Source organism: Monodelphis domestica, chromosome 5 (genome assembly GCF_027887165.1).
Source record: "Monodelphis domestica isolate mMonDom1 chromosome 5, mMonDom1.pri, whole genome shotgun sequence".
NCBI classification, from domain to species: domain Eukaryota; kingdom Metazoa; phylum Chordata; class Mammalia; order Didelphimorphia; family Didelphidae; genus Monodelphis; species Monodelphis domestica.
This window is the reverse complement of record NC_077231.1, coordinates 27,261,595-27,287,459: the sequence shown is the minus strand read 5'-3', so window position 1 is coordinate 27,287,459 and position 25,865 is coordinate 27,261,595. Positions and strand designations below refer to the sequence as shown.

The following is a 25,865-nucleotide window of genomic DNA, read 5'->3' as shown; positions in this document are numbered from 1 at the left end:
AAAGATGGAAAGGAATAAATTGTCCCCCAAGTCTTGAACCTCACTTCTGTATAGGAATCTCGGAGCACCAGATTCTGTATAGATGACTTGATGGTGATGTTGGCTCTGACGATCAGATCCAGAGATTTCACATCTATGTATTCCTGGGGTTTAGGGATAGAGAAGACAGAACCCAGTGACACACACACACACACACACACCCTATATCCAAACTCCCAAACCTCTGTGAGGCCCCTTGGCTCCTACTCTCCCAAAAATACTGTACAATTCAACACCCGATAGTTCTTAAAGCACCTGCTGTGCTGTGAAGGTAGGATTCTAATGACCAGGAATACAAAGACAAAAAATACAGTCTCAGCAGAGATCTTTAAATTCATCCACAGTGAAGTCAACAGTTTGTTTCCATCAAAGGAGGGAAAAATGAGGAGGTCTGTGGTGGACTTGCTACCCTGAGGTCACTTGTTCCCACCCAACTTGTTCCCATAGTCCACTTGTTCCTATCACAGAAGCCTGAGAAAGACAACTTCCCAGTTGTAAGAATGTTTCAGGCTGAGATGAGGGAGGCAGTAGAGGAAAGCCCAGAGGTTCAGAAGGACCAAGGCACTTGAGAGCCTCAAAGGGCCATAGGAGAGAGGAAGCTGAAATACTTGCACTCAGAACTCTTTACCTCCAGGAAAGTACTGTTCCATAGGCGGCCCCAGACATGAAGCACTGCCTCCCGGTCAAAGCTGTAGAGTGGGCAGCTGTAGACAATGCAATTGGCAGTGCCTCTGGCACAGTCCTAGGGACAGACAGAGAAAGGCTCTATTCTCTGACCTCACATAGACCCAGATGTCCAACATTCCAAAATCATCCTCTTCCACAACATAATTTGCTCCAGGTTCAGAGCTTTCCCATAATCCATCCCCTCATGCCCCCACTGCAGTTTCCAGCACTCCATATTCTTCCCTTTCTTCTGCACATGGAAGAGAGGACCGTACTCCCTTGTAATCAATCCCCTTTAGCAGTCTGGTGAAACCCATGAACTCCTCATGAATAATATTTTTAAATGTACAAAATAAAATACATAGGATTACGAAGGAAATCAATTATGTTGAAATACAGTTATCAAAATGTTTGTTTAAAATAAGTATAGGTCCCAGTTTAAGATCCCCCTCCCCCCCAAAAAAAAAAACACTGTGATATTAGACTTGCTCTGTTTGGTCCCAAAGAATAAAACTGGGAGCAACATGGTTCAAAATTACAAGGTTTGATGTTCCCTAACATTAAAAAAAGTTCCCCAAGGGCAGCTGGGTAGCTCAGTGGATTGGAATCCAGGCCTAGAGACAGGAGGTCCTAGGTTCAAATCTGGCCTCAGACACTTCCCAGATGTGTGATCCTGGGCAAGTCACTTAACACCCACTGCCTAGCCCTTACCACTCTTCTGCCTTGGAACTAATACCCAGTATTGATTCTAAGATGGAAGGTAAGAGTTTAAAAAAAAGTTCCCTAACAATTAGTTATCCATATATATGATGGAAGCTTCAAAAGTAGGTGGTTAGGGAGAGTTTACCTTCCCAAGACAAATTCAGGAAGAATCTAAACACAATTATAAAATACTTTTCACACAAAATCAGATGAAAACAACTGAAGAAATACTAATTCCTCATTGGTTTTACATAATACCAATATAATAAATATAATACATATTAAATAAAACCAATATATTAAATGTGGCAATTCTACCTAAATTATTTTCCTATTCAGTGCCATGCCAATCAAGCTATCAAAAAAATTATTTCACAGAGCTAGAGAAAAAATAGTAACAAAATTCATCTGGAGGAAGAAAAATCCAAGAATATGAAGGGAATCAATTTTAAATATGCAAAGGAAGAGGGCTTAGCAGTACCAGATATTAAAACAAGCTGGTACTGGATAAAAAATAGAATGGTGGTTCAGTGGAATAGAATAAGTTCAAAACACAGTAGTAAATGACCAAAACAATCTAGTGTTTGAAAAACCCCAAGATACAAACTTTTGGGACAAGAAGTCACTATTTGACAAAAATTACTGGGAAAACTGGAAAGTAGTTGGCAGAAACTAAATGTAGACCAGCATTTTATACCATATACAAAGATATGGTCAAAATGGTTACATGATTTAAACATAAAGGGTGGTATCATAAGCAAATTAGAGAAGCAGAGAATAGTTTAGCTGTCAGATCTATGGGTAATGGAAGAATTGGTGATCAAGCAAGAGATAGAGCACATTACAAGATAGGAAATGGATAATTTTGATTACATTAATTTTTTTTAACTTTCACAAACAAAACAAATGCATCCAAGATTTGAAAGCAGGAAACTAAGGGGGAAATTTTTTATAGCAAATTTCTCTGATTGAGACCTCATTTCTCAAATATATAGAGAATTGAATCAACTCTGTAAGAATACAAATCATTCCCTCCTCTTGATCAAAGAAAATGAACAAGCACTTTTCAGAAGAAGAAATAAAAGCTGTGATCATATGAAAAAATGCTCTAAATCACTATAGATTAAAGAAATGCAAATTGAAACAACACTGAGGTACCACCTCACAAACCTATTTGATGACAGAAAAGGAAAATGACAAATGTTGGAGGAGAAATGGGAAAATTGGGACACTAATGCACTGTTGGTGGAGTCATGAACTGATTCAAACATTCTGGAAGAGCAATTTGGAGCTATTGACCCAACAATACCATTTGTAGGTTTGCATCCCAAAGAATTAAAAAACAAAAGTGAGAATGACATATATGTGCAAAAATGTTTAAAGCAGTCTTTTGACCAAGAAATGCCAGTACTAAGTCTGTATCCCAAAGAGATTTTTAAAAAAGGAAAATGATCTATATGTATGAAGATGTTTATAGCAGCTCCTTTTGTGGTGGCAAAGAATTGGACATCAAGGGGATGCCAAGACAAGAGGACAAGAGGTAAATAAACTATAGTATAAGATTGTGATGGAATTACTAACAGGTAATAAGAAAGGATGAGTAGGATGGTTTCAGAAAAACCTGGGAAGACTTTTATGAACTCATGCAAAGTGAAGCAGGCTGCACCAGGAGAACATTGTACATGGTGACAGCAATATTTTAAAGATGTTCAACTGTGAATAACATAGCTATTCTGATCAATACAATGACCCAAGACAATTCTGAAGGATTTTTTGTGATGAAAAATGCTAATCTACATCCAAAGAAAAAACTGATGTCTGAATGCAGATGGAAACACTTTTTTTACAGCTAGAGGATCTACCATGCCTGGAGTCAGGAAGACTTGAGTTCAAATCTGCCCAGACATTTACTAGCCCATTTACTGGGCATATCACTTAACCTCTGTTTGCCTCAGTTTCTTCGCCTGTAATATAGGGATAATAATACCTACTCCCTTGGGTTGTTATAAGAATCAAATAATAAATTTGTAAAGAAGCACAGTGCCTACATATAGAAAGAGCTATATGAATGTTAACTATTATTATTATTATCATTATTATTAACTAGGCAACTTGTGGACAAGTGGCAAATTCAGATCCTTTAGAGGCTAAAGAATTACTGCAAAAACTCCACTAATCAATATCTACACCAAGCATGGTTATTTTGATCTTTGTTTAGCATCCACAAAATGATACCAAATAATATAACAAATGATGAAACAGGGTCAACGAGATGACTTAATGGATAGAGAACCAGACCTGGAGACAGAAGGTCCTGGGTTCAAATCTGATCTCAGACATTTCCAAGCTGTGTAAACCTGGGCAAGTCAGTTACTCTCATACTCTGTATGTATAACAATACTCTGTATCAACTCTAAGACAGAAGATAAGGGTTTAAAAAATAAATAAATCATCTAACATACCTTCTGCAGATAGAATTATGCCTCTCGGTTATCTTACTATTTTTCAAATGTACGTGAAGTACTTGAGAAAATGCACATCCATTTCAAAGCATTATTGAATGCATACATTTCCTCAATCAACAAATACTAACAGTCCAATTGCTATCATATAATATATCATATAACATATAATAATATTATATAATAAATCCTGGGATTTCTTTTTTTACATTAAAAAGAGTTCTTTATTGTTCTAGACACTGAACTTCTACCAATGAACCCCAAAATTTCACACTAATGACTCCTATTGAACTTGAAGTCCACTAAAGCCAGCTGGGTCTTTATCATAAATAGCTGCTATCTAACTGCCTCTTCCTCATCCTATACTTGAGCAGTGAATTTTGCTTTTACTTAAATTCAGGATTTTGTATTTATTCCTACTAAGTTTCATTTTATTGTCTATAGCCCAAAAAAAAAAATATATATATATATATGCATGTGATTGTTGCTTTCATCTAAATCACTGACAGAATTATCAGGGCGGGGGTGGGGGGTGGGTTCTGTGGCATTCTACTGGAGAACATCCATTCCAAATGACATTGATCCACTAATCAGTATGGCAGTCCCAGCTAACTGTACTATATTAATCCAGCCTACAATATTCCATCTTCTCCATATCCCTTCCACACTTATATACAAGTAGCTTTCAATTATCTAGAGCAAAAGGAGGAAAAAATTTAGGCATGAATAATCCAAAATAACAAATAATCCCAAAATTATTTTTTTTATTTTGAAATTTTTGAAATTTGAAATACAGTGCTTGGTCTTTTTAATGCATGTTGCAGCCAACAAGGTGCCCCCAGTGGATAGAGGACCAGACCTGGAGTCCGGAGGACCTGGGTTCAAGTCTGATCTCAAACATTTCCTAGTTGTATGACCCTGGGCCAGTCACTTAATCCCAATTGCCTAGCTCTTGCCCTTCTGTCATAGAGTTGTTATTAGGACAGAAAATAAAGATTTGAAAAGAAAAGAAATATGCATGTTGACCTTCCTAATTCAGGCAAACTATTAAATGAGTTTGTAATCTCTGAGCTCAAAATGGCAGGTTCATGAGAGGTGGCATAGGATAATGTGGAGCCTAGAGAAGAATCAGCTCAAATTAAAAACTTACTCAAATAAAACCCAGAACAAGCTAATCAGATCACTGAATCATTTTGTGGGTGTCAGCAGCTTCCTCCAATCCCAATACCCATCAGACAGGGCGCTGTCCCTGGTTAGGAACTTTAGCATCTGCTTCCCCTGTTCAACAACATGGCTCTGGCCACAGTTTATGGTGCTGATTTTCACTACCAGGTTATACTGGGCACCTCCACACTGTAGAGTCCTAGGATCATTATATTTCTAGCTAGAAGACATCGTAGAAATCATCCATCCCAACCACCCAATTTTGCAGATGATAAAACTGAGACGGGGGCAGCTGGGTAGCTCAGTGGATTGAGAGCCAGGCCTAGAGATGGGAGGTCCTAGGTTCAAATCTGGCCTCAGCCACTTCCTAGCTGTGTGACCCTGGGCAAGTCACTTGACCCCCATTGCCTAGCCCTTACCACTCTTCTGCCTTGGAGCCAATACACAGTATTGACTCCAAGATGGAAGGTAAGGGTTTAAAAAAAAAAAACTGAGATGCAGAGATGTGAATAGTTTGCCCAATGTCATATCTGTAAAAAGTGCCAGAGGCAGAATTTGAGCAAAGACCCTTTGATTCCAAATCCAGAAGTTTACCTGTCGTAATCACCCAACCCTCATGCCTTCTTCCCTCCATTTATTTTACCAGGGTGATCTTTTTCTTCTTTTCTGCAGAGGCCACAGGCCACCAGGGGGCTGAGCTGCTGGACTCTGGCTCTGGCTGTTCCAGCTCCCTTCGCTTCCGATCTCCACTGTCTCTGTACTAGAGAAGGAACACAAGAAGCACCAAACTCAGAGCCTCAGGGGGATGTCCACTCTTTCCTTCCCCAGGCCAGACCCATGTTGGGAGGAACCAGCATTAAAAGAGTTGACCCCTCCACCCCTAGACCTGTAGCATATCCTCCCCAAGAGTTTGAGCCCCAATCATGTAGCTTCAGTAGCATATCCACCACCATTCCCTAACCTCTTCCCTCAACCTTAGTCCCAACTATACCAGTCCAAGGATGTTGGCCTTGGGAATACAGTCCCCCTGCTGCCCAGGTCCTCGACTCCCCTCCAGTTCCACTCTCATTGGATATAGGAGCCATTTCCCATTGGCAATCTCATGTGGCCACATGATATTTAGGAAAGCTGAACCCAGAGTGTTCAGTGACTGTCCCTGATTAGAGACCTGTGGGCACAAAATAGAACATGAAAGAGGGATTCAGTAAGTGTGCAAAATCTGGCACTTGCTGAAAAGATTACAAATATGTATGATTGTACAAAGGTAGAGAATTGGAAGGAGAGGCCCAAGGTGAATTGTGGGAAGGGTCAAGATGGTGACCAAAAAGATCAAGATTGTACTCAAGGCCATTGATTGAACCATGGTCAAAGGAAATGTACTAGCAGTGCACAAAATAATTAAAACTCTCTATAGTCATGTAAAAAATGTTCTAAATCACTATTAATTAGAGAGATGATGAAAACTAAAACAGCTCTGAAGTACCACCTATCAGACTGGCTAAGAAAATGACAAAATTTGGAGAGGATGTGGGGAAATTGAGACACTAATTCACTGTTGGGGGAGCTGTGAACCATTCTGGAAAGCAATTTGGACCAATGCCCAAAGAGCTATAAAACAGCACATATCCTTTGAACCAGTAATACCATTACTAGGTTTATATGCCAGAGAGATCAAAAACAAAAAGGGGAAGGACCGAGACAGACAGAGCACGCAGCCCTTCCGCACCCAACACCGTCTCCTAAGACCGACAAGACTCTTGGCGTCTTCATCTAACCGGAGAACCACAGCCCTTGATCTGGGCTCCGCTCTAAGGCCGGCCCTTTCTCACTCACTCCCACCTTGGAAAGATGGAACCCCAGGAGAGCGCCGTCCAGTACAGCCGATGGAACAACAGCCAGGATGAGGTCAGCATGAATGTGTCGACCCCAGAGAGCTCAGGCTGTGAGCGGGTCTACAATCGCTATGAAGGTGGTAGGAGGAATCGTTCTGTTCTGGGTCATCTTCATCATCGGCTACATCACTGGGTACTACATCCACAAGTGCAAGTAGCACTTGTCTGAGCCTGATGGACACCGTTTCCGAGGAGCCCTCCACCCACCCAGAGACCTCTTACCACCTGGCCAAGACCATCAGGCCAAGGCTGCCCCCTGGGGGCACATACACCTATAGAGATAGACACGAACACATATACACACACAACGGGACAAATATAGACACAAAGACTCTTTTCAGAGAAAGAGAGGATATGCTGAAACAAATACAGAGGCAGACACTGGATGAGAGAGAGCAACACAGATACACCAAGCCAAAACATTGGCCTGAGTGAGACTAGAAAGATGAGATAGATACTCTGATACAGATCCACAGAGATGCTAAGAGACAGACATACAATTAGGCACATACAGGCTAATTTACTGAAAGACAGACTCAGAGAAACAGACACACACTAACAACAGAAACAAATGTCTTCTCTCCTGCCCCAGGATAGAATTCCAGACCAAGCCATCCATAACCCAGCCCTCCCCTGCCACATTCCAGCCCCAGCACCCTCGGTTATTGAAGCCCAGGATGGCAACTCTCATTCCCACCCGCCTTGGTCACTCCTGTTTCTCCTCACCAACCAGATAACCTCTCCTTTGGACCTGTGGCTGCCAGAAGTCCAAGAAAGATGAGAGAAGCCAGGAGACAGGTTTATCCTTCAGAAACCTTCCCAGGGATGACTTATGTTCATGGCTACAGTCAGACCCAGAGTCCCTATGCAATGTCTACCCATCCCTACCCCATATTTGGTGAAAGCAGGACCTAGAAGGGAGAGAACCATTTGGTTGGTGAATGCCACAGTGGGAACTCATTACCAAACTGGCACTCAGAATGGGAATTAAGGCCACTTCTAGGGTTCAATTTCTGCCCATCCCTGCTCTGATCACAGAGTGGGGAAGTTAAATCTGACTCTTGCTGTGAGTATTCCTCCTCCTCCCCTCCCTCATTCCTCCACTAGTTCTACTACTTGAGAAATGACACATTTTGAGCCCAATTTCTATAGACATTTGTTGAGGAAGATAATGCCATCTCCATCTCCAGCAAGATTTTTTAAAGGGAAGGCAGCATTGTGTGTAGCAAAGAGGGACTTTCCCCATCTATAACATGGGATAGACTAGATGACTTTGAAGGTCCTTTCCATCTATGGGACTGATTCAACATGGAATTCTAGCAAAGTCAAAATTTTCCCATGGTTCCCAAAAGTCAACAGGGAAATTCCTAGCCTCACCTCTTAACTCCTTGTTCCAGCTCCAGGATCCTCCCTGAGGCTAAGAGGCACCCGCAGCTGTGTCACTGGTCTCTGTGTGTATGTGGGTGTAGGGGAAAGGTCTCAGCCTTTCAGCCCTGGGACCATTGTCAGTTATCCCCTCTGGTTATTGCTCTGCCCTTACCTGGATCTGCCCTCAATTGCAGCACATAAGTCCCAGGGAATTCTATTCCCCTGGCCTGCCCTGAAGGTAGAAAACCCCAGTAAATCTGAATTGGAGGGCTCTGGTATTTCTGATGGACCCTGGTGGAGCCAGGAGAAAGCGGTTTCTATCCTGAGGAGCCTTCCCTCCTGATCCCTGACCTAACCTCAGAGGCAGGGGCTGAGCCACGGAAGACTGGGGTGTCCTGGGTGTTGAGCCCCAGCTTCCACATTCCCCAACCCCCTTCCACATGCCTGCTATTCTTTTCAGAGAGCAGAATAATAGAATGAGAAAGAAGAAATAAACACTAGATGGGAAGATTTTAATAAACAGACACTAACTTGCTGTGTGACCTTGGACAGTTAAAAAAAAAGGGGGGGGAGGACCTATGTGTATAAAAATAGTTAAAGCAGCTCTTTTGGTGGGGGAAAAATTGGAAAGTGAGGGGATACCCATCAACTGGGGAATAGCTGAGTAAGTTATGGCATATGATTGTAGTGGAATACTATTGTGCTACAAGAAGTGATGATCAGAAAGAGCTCAGAAAGACCTGGAAAGAGTTACACGAACTAAAGCAGAGTGAAGTTAGCAGAACCAGTAGAACACAATATGATTTAATGAACACCTGTGAATAACTTAGCAATTCTCAACAAAACAATGATCCAAAACAATCCCAGAGGTCTCATGATAAAAAAAAAAATGCCATCTCCTTCCAGAGAAAGAACTGATAGAATCTGAATCCAGACCAAACAAACTTGTTTTCATTTTCTTAAATTTTTTTGTTCAAATTTCCTTCCATAAAAGGATCAGTAAGGAAAAATATTTAACAACTGCACATCTCAGCAAGGTGATGAGGGAGGGAGAAAGTGTGAGACTCAAAATTCTTTTTTAAAATGTTTGGAACTGTTTCTTACATATAACTGGAAGGAAAATTAAATTTAATTACAAATTTTTTTAAAGACTCAAGAACTAAGCCTTTGTATCAAGTATTCTGAATGCCTGCAGGGAAGATCACAGAGGGGCAGGAAGAGAGATCCAATCTTGAGAAAGATAAAAGTCTTCCAGACATCCCTTCCTCCCAATCCAGTTCCCTGCCTAAGGGCTCAGGGAGAAGGCATGTCTCTGTCTTCACTGCTCTAGGGCCAACTAAAGTATACAGATCTGTATTTTTTCATGTATATTTTGACAACCATTTGGATAAAATTGGTTCCCTATGTAATCTGATATATTTTATTTTAGGTCTTTTAAAACATGATTCTCAGAAGGAGTCAGATCATGGCTAAAGGGGTCCAGGACACTCACAAATAGCTTAAGAACCCTTGAGGTTCTTAAGCTCTCACCTTGAGGTGAGATCAATTCAATCCAACTGAATGAATATTTATAAAGCACCTACTTCCATTTATAGCAGAAGGCACTAGTCTAAGCCACCTCAATCCCCCTTCCATCATATGAATACTGGGCCCTTTTCCTGGAAACAGTAGCTTCACTTTACAGGTGAGGAAATGGAAGTCTAGACTAGTTAGATAGCTTGCCCAAGGTTCACTGGTAGATAAGAGGTAGAATCAACATTTGAACTCAGGTCTTCTCATCCCACTGTATCGTATCATCTTACAAGGAGCCTGGGACAACTAACAGTAGCCTTGGAATCACTGGAGCCCAATCCTAATTCAACTAAGTTTGTAAAAAGAAATGGACAGAGCAGGAGGAGATGGGTCTGCTGATGACTCACCGTGATCTCATACTTGACCTTGCTGCCCACATCCTTCTCCGACTGCATGGCCCTCTCACCCCTGACTACACCAGAAAAGAAGAGCTTCTCAGGAATTACCTTCCTAGGGAGAGAGATGGAAAGTGGACATAGCAAAGGGAAGGGAGACATAGATGCAGAAATTGGGGGAAGAGAAGGTGATGGAAGAGGTGAGTACTTGGTTAGGGTCAAGAACCCCAGCGAAAGAGAACAGATGGAGTCAGAGCCTAGAAGCTGGTAGAGCCACCCCCATCATGCTTCCATCTCAGCTGGAGCTGACTGTCCAGCAAGACACCCTCAGAGGATACTGAAGGTACTTACCCCACTATAGACAGTGGCAACTCAATGACAACTCGAGCATGGGCAGTAACTGGATGCAGCTCCTGCTCACTGATCCTAGGGGATGGCAGTAGGGACAGGGTTGCTGATGGTGAAGGTTATACCTACAGGGGCTTCCAAACCATGCCCACCCAAAAAATTACAGGTGCCCCTTTCCGCTTTTCCACGACCTCTCCAAGTGCCCACATGGCAATGCCCCTGGACTTACGTGGCCAGTAATAGCTCCACCTCTAGCTTAGTGGTCTCAATGGTGATTCCTGAAGTTCCAAGGATAAGGTAGAAGGTAACCTTGGGGGAGTGAGGAAGGGAGAGTGAAGAGAAAGGGCTGAGCTTTGAGCAGCTGCCATATATAAACACAGGGGACAAAGAGGGAAATACTAACCTGGGCTCCTCTCTTCATAGGATTTCCCAGCTCGCACTCCACTTGAGAAGCATTCTCATTAGACAGACAAAGGGGTTTCTCCTAAAAGGTAGGAAGAGTCCATTGAGGCTCTAGGATATTCCAAGCCCTCTACTCTTTCCCAGGTGTTCATCATGGGGCCCTTACCGCAGGCTCCAGAGCCCGCACCCCAACATAATGCAGAGAGTTGGGGAGGGAAACCAGGAGCTGAGCTTCATGGGCATCATCACCATCAGCTTCAGGCTTGGCTGGGTCTGAGGGCAGATTGGTGACAGTCAGCTCCAGACCAATGACTGGCTGACCACTCAGGGCAAACACAGCTGTGGTTCCATCTTTATCCCTGGAGGAGTTAGAGATGACATTCACTACAGAAGCCATTCTCCATATCTCTTTCTGTCTCTGGTCTCATCCTCCAAGCCCAGTCTGTCCGTGGTCTCCTCCTTTCAGGCTCCTACACCCAATTCATTCCTCCTTCTGCCTCCTTTTCAAATTCCATCTTCCCTCAATTCTCCATATATTCCCTGCTACAAACTCACAACTCAGACTCAAGAGACAAGATTGGCATTCTCTCTAGAGGAAAGCTTATCTGTTCCCTGTACTCTACCTCCCCTATGGTCACAGGGCCTGTCCTGTGATCAAGAAGCCCTTCCTGAGGTTTAATCTCTTTTCTTTCTGCTTCTTTCTTAGTCCCTCTCATTTCAGCCTCTCTTTTGGGGAAAAAGAATCACAGGTCTTCTTACTTCAAGGACTTCCCATTTAATCCTACCATTTCTGAGACTTCCCTTCTAGGACCTAGACTAGCCTCTTCAGTACTCCCATCCCCTCCCTTCCCCGCCTCCTCACATTGGCAATGGCTGGAACTCCGTGTCCCCAACCCGGGCACAGAATCGGGCACTGGTGAGCTGCAAGTTGCTCTGGCAGATCTTATCTTCTCCACAACCTTGTTTGAGGAAGTGGACCTAAGAATGATAAAGTGGAGAGGAAAGGGAGGTCACTGGAGAACCCCCCCTCCAGCAGTGCACTCCCAGCCCCATTTCAGGCAGTGACTACACACACCTCTGCCCTCTGGGTATTGGGCTTATGGGCATTAAGGATGGGTGCCAGTGGAAGCAACTCTTGCCCAGAGACTTGACGTTGGATTCTTGAAGGCTGGAGGTTGTAGGACAGGGTCACTATGACAGCCCGAAGCTTATCCTTCACATTATCCTGGGAAGGGAGATGATAACAGAGAAGAAAGAAGCCAGATTCAAACGGAGCGCACCTGCAGTCCCCAAGTCTTCAGGCCTGCTCAAGTCCCAACCAAAGATTGATTTGGAGCTCTAAAGGGATAACTTGGATGGAGGGAAGCTTGAGAGATACAAGCATGAGACAGGAAGAAGCTAAAAGATGTCCAGCCTACAGAAGGGAAGCCTGGGATGCAGCCGACATTACCCTAGATGAAAAATTCTTTTCAAAGAGTTTCTGACACATTGTACATTAAGAGAATTTACAGTTTCATATGTGTCCCTCTTTTGCTCTTCTTTGGATGCTGTTAGGTTCATAATAAAACAAAAGAATAAATAAATTGAATAAAGATCAAGGAGGTCCATGGATGAAGATGCCCAGTAATAATGTGTAATTATATAGTTAAAATTAATATGATTATTATATATCAGGAGACATAGATATATAGATAAAACAAGGTTGGCAAAGTTGGCAAAGTACTTTCCTCACTACGACCTAAGGAGGTAGGCTATTTGAGTAGTATTGCCCCCCCCCATTCTGCAGATGAATAAACTAAGGCTCAGGGGTTAAATTTATAACTGAAAATAAAACTCTTCTGACCATCCTAACACCAGTAGGTCACTGGCAAAGAGAGAAAAGAGGGAAAGGGAAAGGAATAAACACTGATATATCACCTGCAATGTTCCAGGCACTGTGCTAAGTAAGTGCTTTTTACAAAGGATTATCTCACAGTTCTGCCATGTAGGTACTATTATAAACCCCATTTTACAGTTGAGGAAACTAAGGCAAAGAGAGGTTAAGTGGTTTGTTCAAGGTCACATAGCCAGTAAGTGTCTGAGACTGTATTTGAACTTGGCCACTCCAAACCCAGCTGTACCTCCAACTGCTAAGAAAGGGAAATGTCTCTATGTCTCCTGGGATGGGAGAAAATCCCCTCTGTTGAACCTAGGGCACAGACACAGAAAGAAAATGGGCTGATCCTAGTAGGAGATTTGGGAACATTTTTGAGCCCTGAATAATAAATAGTGAACTAGGAATGAGTGCCAGAGGAGGGAGCTGAAGGGGAAACAAGAGGGATGGAGGGTCAAGGGCCTGCCTACTCACTTGCAGCTGAAATGTGGCATCCCCACACACTTGGTCATTCTGGTGCCGAAGCCACACAGTGCCTGAGGTTTGGTGCTTGGGGTCAGCAGGACTTCGATTGAGAAAGGATACACGAGGAACCTGACCCCGGAGGCGCCGGTCTGTGTCCCCATCCAAAACGTAATTGAGGCCTGGAAGATGGGGAAGAAGGGTTGAGAAACAATCCTAGCCTGCCCTCTCTCTCAGCATCCTCCCTCATCCACTCTAACCCAGCCAGGAAAAAAATAAAAGCAATGGCCTTCACTCACCCACACTGGGATTGTAGCTCCTGGGATTGGCAATATAGCTGAAGCAGACTCTGAGGTCCACACTAGGGACAGAGGGAAAAGTCCCCAGGTCAAGTACTGGGAAGACTCAGAGCTCTGAATCCTGCCCAGCTCCTGTCCTAGAGATGCTCCGGCAGCCATGACTGGATGGATGTACCAGCGCAGAATGAGAGAAGTCACATTTGGGAAATGGGATGTGGGAAGGAGGAACTGAAACCCAGAGCATCCAGGGCCAATGGTCCAGGGACCTGACACTTGGGACTTAGGGTTAGAGAGATTAGAAATCATCTAGTCCAAACTTTTCATTTTTTTTAGGTAGATTAACAATTTATTCATTTTTTCCCCAAACTCCTCATTTTAAAGTTGAGTAGACTAAGACCCATTGAGGTGAAGAGGGACCTTGGGAAAGGTGGGAAAGAGCAAACGGGATGGACTCCTACATAGATCTGATTTGACCCTCAGTGCTCTTGCTCTGGCACCAGCTGTCCCCCTCCCAGCTCCCCCAGGGCCTCGCCTCACCAGACCATGTGGCCATCGGCACAGTTGGGCAGCTCTAGGTCGATGGCTTGAGGTGAGATAGAGATGTCATGAGATACATGGAGGACGGGATGGGACCTGAGGATTGAAGTGATGGTACAAGGTAGGGATTACATAATAAAAAACCGGGAGATCAATAGGAATAGAATTTTAAGAAAGGTTCCATTATTGCTATATCTGGTTAAGAAATTACGACTTTTGGTAGACAATGTGATAGCATACTTAGAGAACCCTAGAGAATCAGCTAAAGAACTTATCAAAGCAATAACAACTTTAGCAAAGTTGCAGCCTAAATTCAAATCTGGTCTCAGACATTAACTAGCTGTGTGACCAAATCACTTCATCTTGTTGGCTTCAAATGAGCCAGAGAAGGAAATGGCCAATCCAGAAAAAAACCTAAGTAGGGTCACAATGAGTTGGACACAAATGAAAATAACTGAACAACATCAACAAAAGGCATAGAACAACATCTCATACCCTATACCAAGATAGTGTCAAAATGGACCAATGCGGGAGGGGTGCATTTGGGATGTTCAGTAGATAGAGAGGCAGGCCTAGAGATGGGAGGACCTGGGTTCAAATCTGACCTCAGACACTTATCCCTTATCCCTTATCCCTTATCCCTTATCCTTAGCCCATTGCATAGGTAAGGTTAAAAAAAGAAAAAGAAAAAAGAAAATAGAGTATGTGTATGTGTAACAGGGTATTGACTATATTGGGGAATTGGGGGAGGGAGAGGGTCCTTGGAATTTATCTGATTTTCCAAAGAGATGAAAGCAAGTTGTCAAGGAAAGTCAAACTGGATTAAAGACGTAATAGCTCTTAACAAAAATAAAATAAAATAAATAAGTCAGAGATCAGAGGTATAGTCAAACCCTTACCGGAAGAGTGCAACAGTGTCAGCCAGTGACCCCACCAACAAGTCAGGATAAGCATTCCCATCGACATCCAGGGCCCCAGAGAGCGAATAACCAAAGCTCTGAATGCCCACAGCCTCACCCTCCAGCACCTGGGAGCCAAAGATATCACATCACCCTTGCCTCAGTCCCTGATCTTTTCAAAACTTCTCCAATCACCTCTTTCCACCAGGTGAAGGTCTCCATGCACCACCACCACCCCCTCTGATGGCTGGTCCCCATTACTCTGGCCAGCCTCATCCTCACCTGGGCAGGTTTGGGGACAACCCCCAGGCTACTCCCATGATAGATGAAGACCTTTCCTTGTCCATCAAAGGGGGCGCCTACAGCTATATCTGAGAGGAACAGCAGGGATGGGGAGGCTCAGGAAGGAAAGACAGTTTACACCTTCAGTTTTCCCTAACCCAATTTGCTTCTCTCACCTCCCCTGACTTCAGCCCTCCCATTAGCTGCTTTATCTCACTATGTCACTGTCTGCTTGCTCAGGGTCCTACCTGGAAAGCCGTCCTGGTTGAGGTCCCCCAGGTTGACCACACTGACCCCAAACATAGAGCCAGGAGATCCAAAGAGACGAACAGGAGAAGCCCCTGCCCAGCGCCCTGCCTGGTTCACGTATACATACACAGCACCCCCCAGCTCCTCCTGTCGTTCAAAGAAATAGGGGGCACCCACCACCAAATCCGTCCAGCTGGGAAAAGAGAGAAGACAACAGTTATGGTTGGAAAACTCTAACCAGAACCTTCCCCCATCCAGGAGAGAGTGGCCAAAGCAAAGAAACCACCCAGCACCATCCAACAATAACCAAAAATGAAAGGACGGTCAGAGTAGAGGCCTGAGCCCTGAACCCTTCCCAGCTCTGCCCTTAAATTCCCCCTTCACTTCAACCTCTACCAGCTGACCAGAATCCCAGAGCCTCATTTCCCAGTGCCCAGTTGTGGGAAGAGGGCACTTGAAGCCCTCCAGGCTAACTGTGGCAGTGCCCCTTATACGGCTGATCCCTGGAGATGGCCCTTCTTACCCATCATTGTTGAGGTCGGCCACAGCTAGCGAATAGCCAAAGCCAGATGTCAGGCGATCCCCAGACAGTACAGCCTCGGGCACCAGTCGGCTGGCACTGTCCCTTCGAAGAATCACCACAGCGCCCGTGTGGTTGGCCCTTGGGGCCCCTGCCACAAAGCTCAGCTCATCTGCCCTCACCAGGCCCTTCCCTGAGTCAATGGAAAATCCTAGGGAAGGGGATCAGAAGCAAGAAGAAAGCTGCCAAATGAACACCTCCACTATTGGCCCATGCACAAGATCATGCCCTCAAAAAGAATGTCTGCTGCCTACATCTGCCTTCCCATTCCTCCTCCAACTGCTAGAATACAGCTCCAGACTCTCCTCCCATCTCTAAAAGGCAGGGCAACTGGGACTCAGGGTTGCCTTCAGCTCCCCATGGGGAGATCATCATGGTGGGTAGGGTGGGGATCTGGAGCAGGAAGGGCAGGATGCCTGGTTCCAAAACACCAACAGGAGTATACAGTAGAAAAGATACATGGCGTGAGGGGCAAAGGAGCCAATTCTAGCCGTTTTTAGAAGAGGGGAAGAGCTCCTCTCTGTAATCCATGCAATGCCCCATACTCCGTGCAGCCCTGAATAATATCACCCAGTGCTTTCTCTCTCTCTCTCTCTCCCTCTCTCTCTCCCTCCCTCTCTCTCTCTCTCTCTCTCTCTCTCTCTCTCTCTCTCTCTCTCTCTCTCTCTCTCTCTCTCTCTCTCTCTTTCTCTCTCCCTCCCTCTCTGTCTCTCTCTCTGTCTCTCTCTCCCTCTCTGTCTCTTTCTCTGTGTCTCTCTGTGTCTCTCTCTGCCTCTCCCTCTCTCTCTCCCTCTCTCTCTCTCTCTCTCTGCCTCTCTGTCTCTCTCTGCCTCTCCCTCTCTCTCTGTCTCTCTCTCTGTCTCTCCCTGTCTCTCTGTCTCTCTCTCTGTCTCTGTCTCTGTCTCTCTCTGCCTCTCTGTCTCTCTCTGCCTCTCTGTCTCTCTGCCTCTCTGTCTCTCTCTGCCTCTCTGTCTCTCTCTGCCTCTCTGTCTCTCTCTGCTCTCTCTCTCTCTCTCTCTCTCTCTCTCTCTCTCTCTCTCTCTCTCTATCTCTGTCTCTGTCTCTCTGTCTCTGTCTCTCTGTCTCTCTCTCTCTCTCTCTCTCTCTCTCACACACACACACACACACACACACACACTTCCTTCTATCATCCTAGGCAGGAAGCCCTCCTAACCAGATCTCCCACTCCCTCAGCTCCCAAACCTCATTTCTTCCCCACTGGAGGAGAGATGGAGGCAAAACAGGAATAATGACTTACCAAAACCCAGGATAATTTGACTGCATTTTCCCCCTGTCTCTCTCTGCCCCCGTCCCATGGGGCTGGAGAACTGTCCTGTAAGCTCTAAGGCATGAACTACCTTATCCCCTCTCCCTACATCTTTGTGTCTCCCAGATTAACAGAGTCCTCCCTGATGGCTAACTTCCCCCAACCTGCTATAGTCATGGATGAGGAATGTCAGTTCTCCCTTCTTGGACACTCCTACAGAGTTCCTGAGTTTCCATTCCCTCCTCAGCCTTCTCCTCAACTGCCATGGCCACCCTACCACCAGCTTCATTCCTGTCTCAGAGCTCAGAGTCAACATCATCTTGGTAAATGGGGGAAAAGAAGAGAGGAGAGTCACCCAGGAGGAGGAGGAGGAGGAGGAGGATAAAGGCCCAAAAGAGGGGTAGGGCAAGGGGCTTACAAACCTAAGTAGCTATTGAGAGCCAAGTCTCCAGCTGGTGCCGTGAGCCGGTCAGCGGGTTCCAGGGTTTTATACACCAGCTGGTCAGGATCTGAGCTATCAATGTTGGTCATAAAGAGTAACCCTGCGAGATTGAGGGGGAGAACACCAAGGAGAGGAGGAGAGGAGACATCCAGAGGTAGGGAGTGGGAAGGACACACCAATATGGGGATGAGGGATGGAGACACAGAGAGAGACCGAGAGAGATCAGAGAGGAGAAGGAGGAGAAAGAGAGAAAAGGAGAGAGAAAGAGTAGCAGAAAGAGAAATAGAAAGTCAAGGACAGGAAGAGACAAAAGAGAGAGACCAATGGAGAGACAGAGGGAAGGGAGCATGGAGGGGGGAAGAGAAAGGAAGTATGGGTTAGAGCAGCCCTGGGCTGAGGAGCCCCATACCAAAGTAGCTGTTGGCAGGGACAGGGATGAGGCGGGGGTCCTGCTCCTTTTCTCCCCCCGCCTCGTAGGGCCCGTCGTCCAAGTGGGCCAGGTCCATGGAGCCCTGGGCACAGAGTTCCACCCGGGCAGTGCCTGCAACAACATTCCCATTTAGTGCCAGGGGGAGGTGCCACTCAGTCTGAACCCCGAGTAGACCAAACAACTCCCCTGTAGCCTTCACCCAAGCCCGACTTCAGCCCAAGCCCCCTGAAGCCCTCCAAACTCAGCATTGCACTCACCAGGTGTCAGCCTAGCCAGGAGCAGCGTGCAGAGGTGTGGGTTGGTATGTGAGAGCATGTGCTGACATGTTCATGCATTCAGATGCTGACAAGGGCATGTGTCTGCCCATAAGTGGACCTTTCCATGCACTCAGTACTCATGCTGGGAGATTTACTCGTGTGTGCTAGGAGATCTGGATCTATTTGGCCATGTGCACACATCTGCTGACTTAGCAGGGCATATGTGCACACACAGTGGCCCAGGCCACCAGGACACAGGACTGTGTGCAGACTGGGTTGTCTGGCCACAGACCGGCCCCTGGTTCCATCTCTAGAGCAGGGAAGGGTACAGGCATCCCAAGATCCAAAGGGTAAGAGGGGAGGTTAGAAGAGGCAAACGGGGGACAGGTTGGATCCCCCGCCATTTACCCCTTTCATAAGGAGAGACTCACCCTTCCAGTTGTAGGTTCCAGGGGCCCCAAAGAGGAGATAATGGTTGTCAGGAGAGAAAGCAGCTGAGGTTCCCTGCTGACAGAATCCAAACTGGTCATGGCCCTGGGGCCGTCCCTCGCAGAATTTCCACTCTCCTCCATCCAGCTCATCCCGGATCGTCAAATCTTCACTCAGCACAAAACATCGGCCGATCACATCTCGAGTCTCCAGGGTCTGGGCCACCCGCTGCCTTGCCTCATACAAGTGGGCACAGGTCTGCAGGATATGGGGCATCAAAGGCATCAGAGCTCCCCATACTGCAACACTGGCACCCAAGGGTGCATGAATACAGACAGGGTATATATATATATACCAATACACAGCATTGATTCTAAGAAGGTCAGGTTCGAATCAATGCTGTGTATTGGTTCTAAGGCAGAAGAGCAGTAAGGGCTACGCTATGGGGGTTAAGTGACTTGCCCAGGGTCACACAACTAGGAAGTGGCTGAGGTAAGATTAGAACACAGGACCTCCCTAGCCTGGCTGTATCCACTGAACTACCTCACTTCCCCCAACTGTATGCTTATTAATAGCCACATTTGTTCACACTGTCAATAATTACCCAGAAGTCATAGATTCGATACTGGAAGAGACCTCAGAAGTTATCTGGGTCAATTGATCTGGAAGCATTTTAAAAGTGTTTGCTAATATGCTGGGAATGCAAATACCAGAGTAAGACAGTTCCCATCCACAAGGAGCTTCCATCTTCCTAGACTAAGAAAGCATAGTGTCAGAAGTGAATACAAGGTGCTTACAAAATAAATATGGCAGTGTTTGGAGCTGAGGACTGACCCCCTTAAAGGAGGTCTTGAAGGGAGTCAAGGACTCCAAGGCAGAGGCAGGGGTTCCAGGGACAGAAGACAGAGAGCCCATACAGAGGCATGGAGGTGGGAAATGTCTCATACAAGGAATTGTCAAGTAGGCTATCCCATGAGGACCACCGAGTCAGTGAGAAGCAGTTATATGGAATCAGCCTGAAAAGAAGGGCTGGAGCCAGACTGCAAAAAGGCTTAAAATACCAGGAGTTTTTACTCCATCTCAAAGGCAACAGAGAGATATTAAAACTTTGTGAGCAGAAGAATGGCATAGTCAGAGTGGTGCTTTAGGAAAGTCCATTTGGGGGCAGTGATAGATGGCCAGGCCTGGAGTCAGGAGGTCCTGGGTTCAAATGTGGTCTCAGATACCTCCTAACTGTGTGACCTTGGGCAAGTCACACTTAGCCCCAATTGTCTAGCCCTTAGCACTCTTCTGCCTTGGAACCAATACTTAGTTTTAATTCTAAGACCAAAAATAAGGTTTGTTTGGTTTTTTAAAGAAAGAAAAGAAAATCAATTTGGCAACCTTCGGGAGGGTGCTATATAGGGAGACACCAAGTGAAAGATGGGAGACCTGCCTCTATCATCCCTTAACCCCTCTTCTCCACTTATGTCAAATCCTTCTTCAAGTCCCAAACCGTGTCCTACCATCTCCTTCATGAACCCCTCCAGGACACATCCTGCCCTTCGTCTCTGGTAATTGACTGTGTTTTGTTCATCCATTAGCCACTCCGTAGTGGAGGGATGATCATTGTTTGCCAGAAAATAAAAACCCTGACTGGCAGCACCCATTTTGCTTTGGGCTTTGGAGTCCCAGGATCCAGGACAGCCCCTTGTATAAACGAGGTGATCAGAAAATGCTTGCTGAATGAAGAAGCAATCTGGGGCCATTTCCTAATTTGGATATTGCTCGTTAACGACTCACACCCTTCCCCCCTAAAGCCCAATTTCAGTGCTTCCCCTTGGCACGGATGTGATCCTGGGATGCCATCAGCAGAGTTTAGGCTCTGCCAGGTCCCCCCAGCTGGAACAATTCACAACAGAGTCCTCAGGGCACCAGCCTAGCTAAGTTTGTGGCCCAAGAGAGTGGGACATTTGACAACTCACAAAGAACGACTGTCTAAAATGTTCATGGTAGAACAGTAGAGGAAACTCCCACATCTAATCATGGATTCTTTAAAAACTTGGCTAGGCAGTTCTGTGGATAGAATTCGAGATCTGGAGCCAAGAGAATGTGAGTTCAAATACTGCCTCATATACTTTAACTAGAGTCAATTAACTTCTTTATGCCAGGCTCATCATTCAGCCTCAGTTTCCTCATCTGTAAAGTGGGAATAATAGTCCCTATCTTACAGGGATGCTGTAAAGCTCTTGATATAAATGCTAGCCCATAGCTGTGATTATTGTCAAAATTTCAGAATATTCTAGTGTTTCTCCCATGGTATTTCTGTCTATCGCTGTTGTCCAAAGAAGAATGGAAGCTCCTTGAGGGGAAGGGGCATCGTACATTTGTCTGTTGTCCCAGCCCCTACGATTGCCCTTTCCACATACTAAGCAAGACATTTCTCTATTAAAGAAGTAACCTAACCTGGTGGTAAAGCCAAGCTCAAAGAACAAAGGTGAAATGAACCAACAGCGGCACTCACCACAACCTTGCCCCCAGGGCCCTGGCTCCGGAGACTGACACCCAGCCACTGGTTCTCTTTGCTCTCCTTCTGCACTTCAGCTGTAGACAGGACAGTAGGCAGTAAGGTAGAAAGAAACCACGTTCAATATTCCCACCCTCCTCCCTTGTCCATCCCTCCAACCCAGATGCCCTCCTCAGCTCAAACCTCCTTGGTCGATGTCCACTCGGTAGCAATCACTCTCATCACGGGTCAGAGGGCAGGCGTAAAGGCCTCCAGTACGGTTAGCTGCCTGGCTGGGGAGGGCCACCGCTTGGGGAGCACCTACCAAAAGCCTGCAGAATGGGAGGGAAGGAGGGAAAGAAGGAGGGAAGAAAGGAAGGAAAGAAGGAGGGAAGAAAGGAAGGAAAGAAGGAGGGAAGGAGGGAAGAAAGGAAGGAAGGAAGGAAGGAAGGAAGGAAGGAAGGAAGGAAGGAAGGAAGGAAGGAAGGAAGGAAGGAAGGAAGGAAGGAAGGAAGGAAGGAAGGAAGGAAGGAAGGAAGGAAGAAGGAAGGAAGGAAGGAAGGAAGGAAGGAAGGAAGGAAGGAAGGAAGGAAGGAAGGAAGGAAGGAGGGAGGAAGGAGGGAGTTAAAAGAATCTCAATTTTCTCCAAAAAGACAGCCTGGCATTGAACATAGCCTGGCACTGGCGTTGGAGTCCAAGGACTTGGATTAAAATCCCTTCTCAGACACCTCTGCCTGCATGACCTCAGAAAAATCCCTTGTGCCTTAGTTTCCCTTTCTGTAATAACAACAATGACAGCTAACATTTATTGAGTTTTTCATTTATTAAGTTTTTCAAAATCTTTTACATAGACTATTACACTGAATTCTTACACTGTGAGGTGGGTGCCATTATTATCCCTGTTTTACAGTTGAAGAAATTAAAAGAGGCAGAGGTTGAGTGACTTGCCCAGGGAAACAGCTAGCAAGTGTTCAAGGCTGAATTTGAACTCAGGTCTTCCAGACTCCAAATCCAGTGCTCTGTCCACTTCAGCACCTAACCACCTCTAGACATGCAGACGGGCCCCAAAATTGACCCCCATTCCCTGACCCAACTCTTACCACAAGGACTTCAGTCACAAATATCTCCACTCAAAGAATATAGAACATATGTTCTCCCTTGACTCAGTAGTGTTAATTTGAAAGAACCGCTTGTTCCCAGCACCTGTTCCTAAATGCCCCACCTCCTTCACAGCCAGGGTTCCTTTGCCAAGTTTGCCCCCTTTCTCTGACCTAATTTGTTCCCTACGAGATGCCAAAAATGCTGGGGTGAAGGCAACAGGTGCCCACAGCTGGCACGGAGAGGCTGTCCGGATGTCCCATTCCAGGAGACCTTTTGGTCCCACTAAGCTAAGCCATTACATCAATAACCACCTCCTCCAAATTCCCCAGAATTCTTCTCTACTGTTTCGAGTTGGGCTCAGGGTGAAGTGAGGCAAGACAGAATGGTTTCTCTGTTTCTCTGCAAACTCCACTCTCCCTCTCATGCCCCTTCCCTTCTCTCTCGTTCCCCTCATTCCAATGGTCCCTCCACCCCATCCCCTTTCTCCTCCCCCCCCCTTATAACAACATTCTCTTTCCACATCCCTCTGCATTCTCCCCATCTTCCCTCATCTCCTCACCCCATCTTTCTCTACTCCTTTTTCTCACCTCCCCATTTCCTCTCCCTCCTTCTACCATCAAACTCCCCACCACTGCTCCCGCTTTCCCAGCTATGACTTTTTTGGCCCAACAATTTTCCATAGTCACAGCCAAAGCTCTGGCCCCAAGGGAGAGTTATGCTGGGAATGGAGATGCCTGAGCCCCCTGGGGTGTGCGCGTAGGCTCAGAAGCTGGGGGAGATTGAGAGGGGAAAATCAAATAAGCCCATTTGGCCACAGAATGAGGAGGTAAAGCCAGGGTTGGGGGAAACTTCATTTTCTTAGATTCTCTTAAGGTCTTCTGGCTCCTTGCTCCACCTCCCATCCTGGTAGTAATAATTCCCATCCATTCACCCTCCTTTCCCATGGCCAAGGCCAATGGCCATGGTGAGCTATGACAACCATTTGGAAAGAAGACGTTGTCCCTCCAGGAGCCAGAGGAAGAGTTAGAGGAGCCTATACCTTGAAGTCCCCTGGTTGGGGCAGTAAAACTTTTTTTTAAACCCATTATGATTCAATGGATTGAGCCAGGTCTCGAGAAGGGAGAAGTCCTGGGTTCAAATCCAGTCTCAGACACTTCCTAGTTATGTGATCCTGGGCAAGTCACTTAACCCCCATTGCCTGGCTCTTATTGCTTTTTATTTTAAACCCTTATCTTCTGTCTTAGAATCAATACGTTCTGTTGGTACCAAGGCAGAAGGGTGGTTAAGTGACTTGCCCAGGGTCACACTAGGAAGCATCTGAGGCTAGATTTGAACCCAGAACCTGTCATCTCTAGGCCTGCTCCTCAATCCACTGAGCCACCTAGCTCAGTTGCCCCTTACTGCTTTTCTGCCTTGGAACCAATACACAGTATTAATTCTAAGACAGAAGGTAAAGGCTTAAAAAACACAAAAACATACTTTGCTTCTCAGCAGTACAGGATTAGACACTTGGAGTTCAGGGACTTGCCCAGAGTCACACAACTAGGAAGTATCTGAGACCGTATTTGGACCCAGGTCCTCCTAACTCCAGGTTCTCTAACCACTGAGCCTGGTTGCCCAGGTCAGTAAAACTTTTAAGGGAACTGAGGGTCAAGAGAAGGAAGGGGGCCCTAGGAACATCCCGGAAGGATGGCATGGCTCCGTGTCTGTAGCTACAGTGACTGAAAGCCCCTGCAGTGTTTAGCATGCTCACACAATACTAATAATGAGGCCCAGCATCTAGATGGTGCCCTGTGGCTGATGGAGCACTTTGCAGAGGAGGCTCTGGTCTTTGTGTTACAAGCAGCACTTAGCCCGGTTCTCTGTACACAATACGTACTCAATAAACATTGGGAGAATGGATGGATGGAGAGATGGGGGACCGGCACGTGGGCAAGTCAATATAGATTAAAGCCTCAGCAGCCTCCAGACAGTGGCCAAACGCACCCAGCAGACACCTGGGAGCCCCTCAGCTGTACATACATGCTGAGTCCAGGTTGCTGGAACTAAGGCTGGAATTTGCACAGGGCCAGGCTTGTGTGAGGAGGGGATGGGAAAAAATCTGTCCCTTAGGTTACTCTGGGGACAGAAAAACTAAGTGTCCAGATGGGCCCAGCCCCATGGGAGGAAGAGGGAAAAGAGAGAGTTGGAGTAACGGAGAAGAGGCTCTCGAAGGACACAGGCATGGACACAAGAACTTGGACCTCAGGATTCTCTGGGCTTTCTTGGCATCCCTCCAGCTCACGTTCCCCAGCCTTGACTGAGGTTTCTGAGCTCTTCTCCCCTCCTCCCTCACAAATTTCCCAGTCCCTGATCCTCTCCAACCTCCAGATGGAATAGTAGCTACAGTAGCAGCCACTGACAGGAGAAAAAAGGAAGAAATACTCTCAGCATTTGGAAAAAACAGGAAGGTCAGGGGCAGCATGAACTGGGAGATGTTTGTCCATATGAACCTCCATACTTCCGGGACAACACCATAGAGGGGCCGGGATTGACACAGTTCGGGTGGGTAGGAGGGAGGCAGAAGCATTCTGCATGTTCTCTCAGGTATAGGGGGCTCAAGTTTGAAAGGAGTTCCTCTGGAGGTTCTTTCTGGAGGTCTTTTAGACTAGGAAGATTCTTTGAAGTCTCTTCTATGAGTTCTCTCAGTCTAGAGGTTCTCTCAATCTAAGTACTCTCCTCTATGGGGTCTCCTCTATGGGTTCTCTCAGCACAGAGGGTTTCTTCTGTGGAGTATCCTCTCTAGGATCCCCCAATCCAAAGGTTCCATCAGTCTGGGTGGCTTCCCTCTGGGGGATCTTCTCTAGGGATTCTCTAGGTCTGAGGGGCTCCCCTCTATGAGGTCTCTTCTGTAGGGTTTCCCCTGTAAAGTCTCTTAATCTAGGAATTCCTTCACTGTGGGGGCTCTCTTCTGGGGGAATCTCTTAGCTCTTGGAGTGCTTCCCTCTGTGGAGAACTTCTTTCTAGATTCTCTCAGTCTAAGAATTCTCTTGGTCCAAGGGAGACTCCCATCTTAGGGAGCTCTTCTGGGTAGGTGGGTCTCCTAGTCCAAGATCTACAATCTGGAGTATTCTTCTGTGAGCATCTCTCAGTCCAGGGGCCCCTCTAAACAGCTGTGCAGCTTATCTCCCTAACTTGGGGGGAAGAAGGATGGAGAGGATATTTGGAGGCACAGAGGAGAGAAGCAATGCTGAAATTACACCTGGAAGAATTTCTGATCTCTACCTATCTTGCCACTCGCTCAGTGTCTAGATCTTTCTGGCAGAATGTGGAGGGGTCCACCA

General features: G+C 46.1%; 1 protein-coding gene and 1 pseudogene across 5 annotated transcripts in view; one reads left to right on the top strand and one right to left on the bottom strand.

Annotated features, from left to right (window-relative positions):
* ITGA7 (integrin subunit alpha 7) overlaps positions 1-25,865 on the bottom strand; it is a 32,901-nt gene that overhangs the window by 4,032 nt on the left and 3,004 nt on the right. For 2 of the 5 annotated variants that reach the window (XM_056797973.1, XM_056797971.1), the window contains exons 2-23: positions 21,646-21,773; positions 21,460-21,539; positions 18,959-19,214; positions 17,821-17,940; positions 16,075-16,282; positions 15,551-15,744; positions 15,303-15,391; positions 15,021-15,148; positions 14,122-14,217; positions 13,585-13,646; positions 13,298-13,467; positions 12,026-12,175; positions 11,813-11,928; positions 11,117-11,309; positions 10,952-11,032; positions 10,778-10,857; positions 10,552-10,626; positions 10,213-10,315; positions 6,025-6,201; positions 5,677-5,793; positions 668-781; positions 45-143 (exon numbers count right to left, since the gene is read on the bottom strand). In XM_056797973.1, the coding sequence (XP_056653951.1) occupies positions 45-143; positions 668-781; positions 5,677-5,793; positions 6,025-6,201; positions 10,213-10,315; positions 10,552-10,626; positions 10,778-10,857; positions 10,952-11,032; positions 11,117-11,309; positions 11,813-11,928; positions 12,026-12,175; positions 13,298-13,467; positions 13,585-13,646; positions 14,122-14,217; positions 15,021-15,148; positions 15,303-15,391; positions 15,551-15,744; positions 16,075-16,282; positions 17,821-17,940; positions 18,959-19,214; positions 21,460-21,539; positions 21,646-21,773 (2,836 nt within the window). Of the gene's footprint in view, positions 1-44; positions 144-667; positions 782-5,676; positions 5,794-6,024; positions 6,202-10,212; positions 10,316-10,551; positions 10,627-10,777; positions 10,858-10,951; positions 11,033-11,116; positions 11,310-11,812; positions 11,929-12,025; positions 12,176-13,297; positions 13,468-13,584; positions 13,647-14,121; positions 14,218-15,020; positions 15,149-15,302; positions 15,392-15,550; positions 15,745-16,074; positions 16,283-17,820; positions 17,941-18,249; positions 18,382-18,958; positions 19,215-21,459; positions 21,540-21,645; positions 21,774-25,865 lie in introns of all 5 variants that reach the window. The other 3 variants (XM_056797972.1, XM_056797970.1, XM_056797974.1) reach the window with 2 other exon arrangements.
* On the top strand, positions 6,717-8,554 carry LOC100618676 (small integral membrane protein 1-like; annotated as a pseudogene).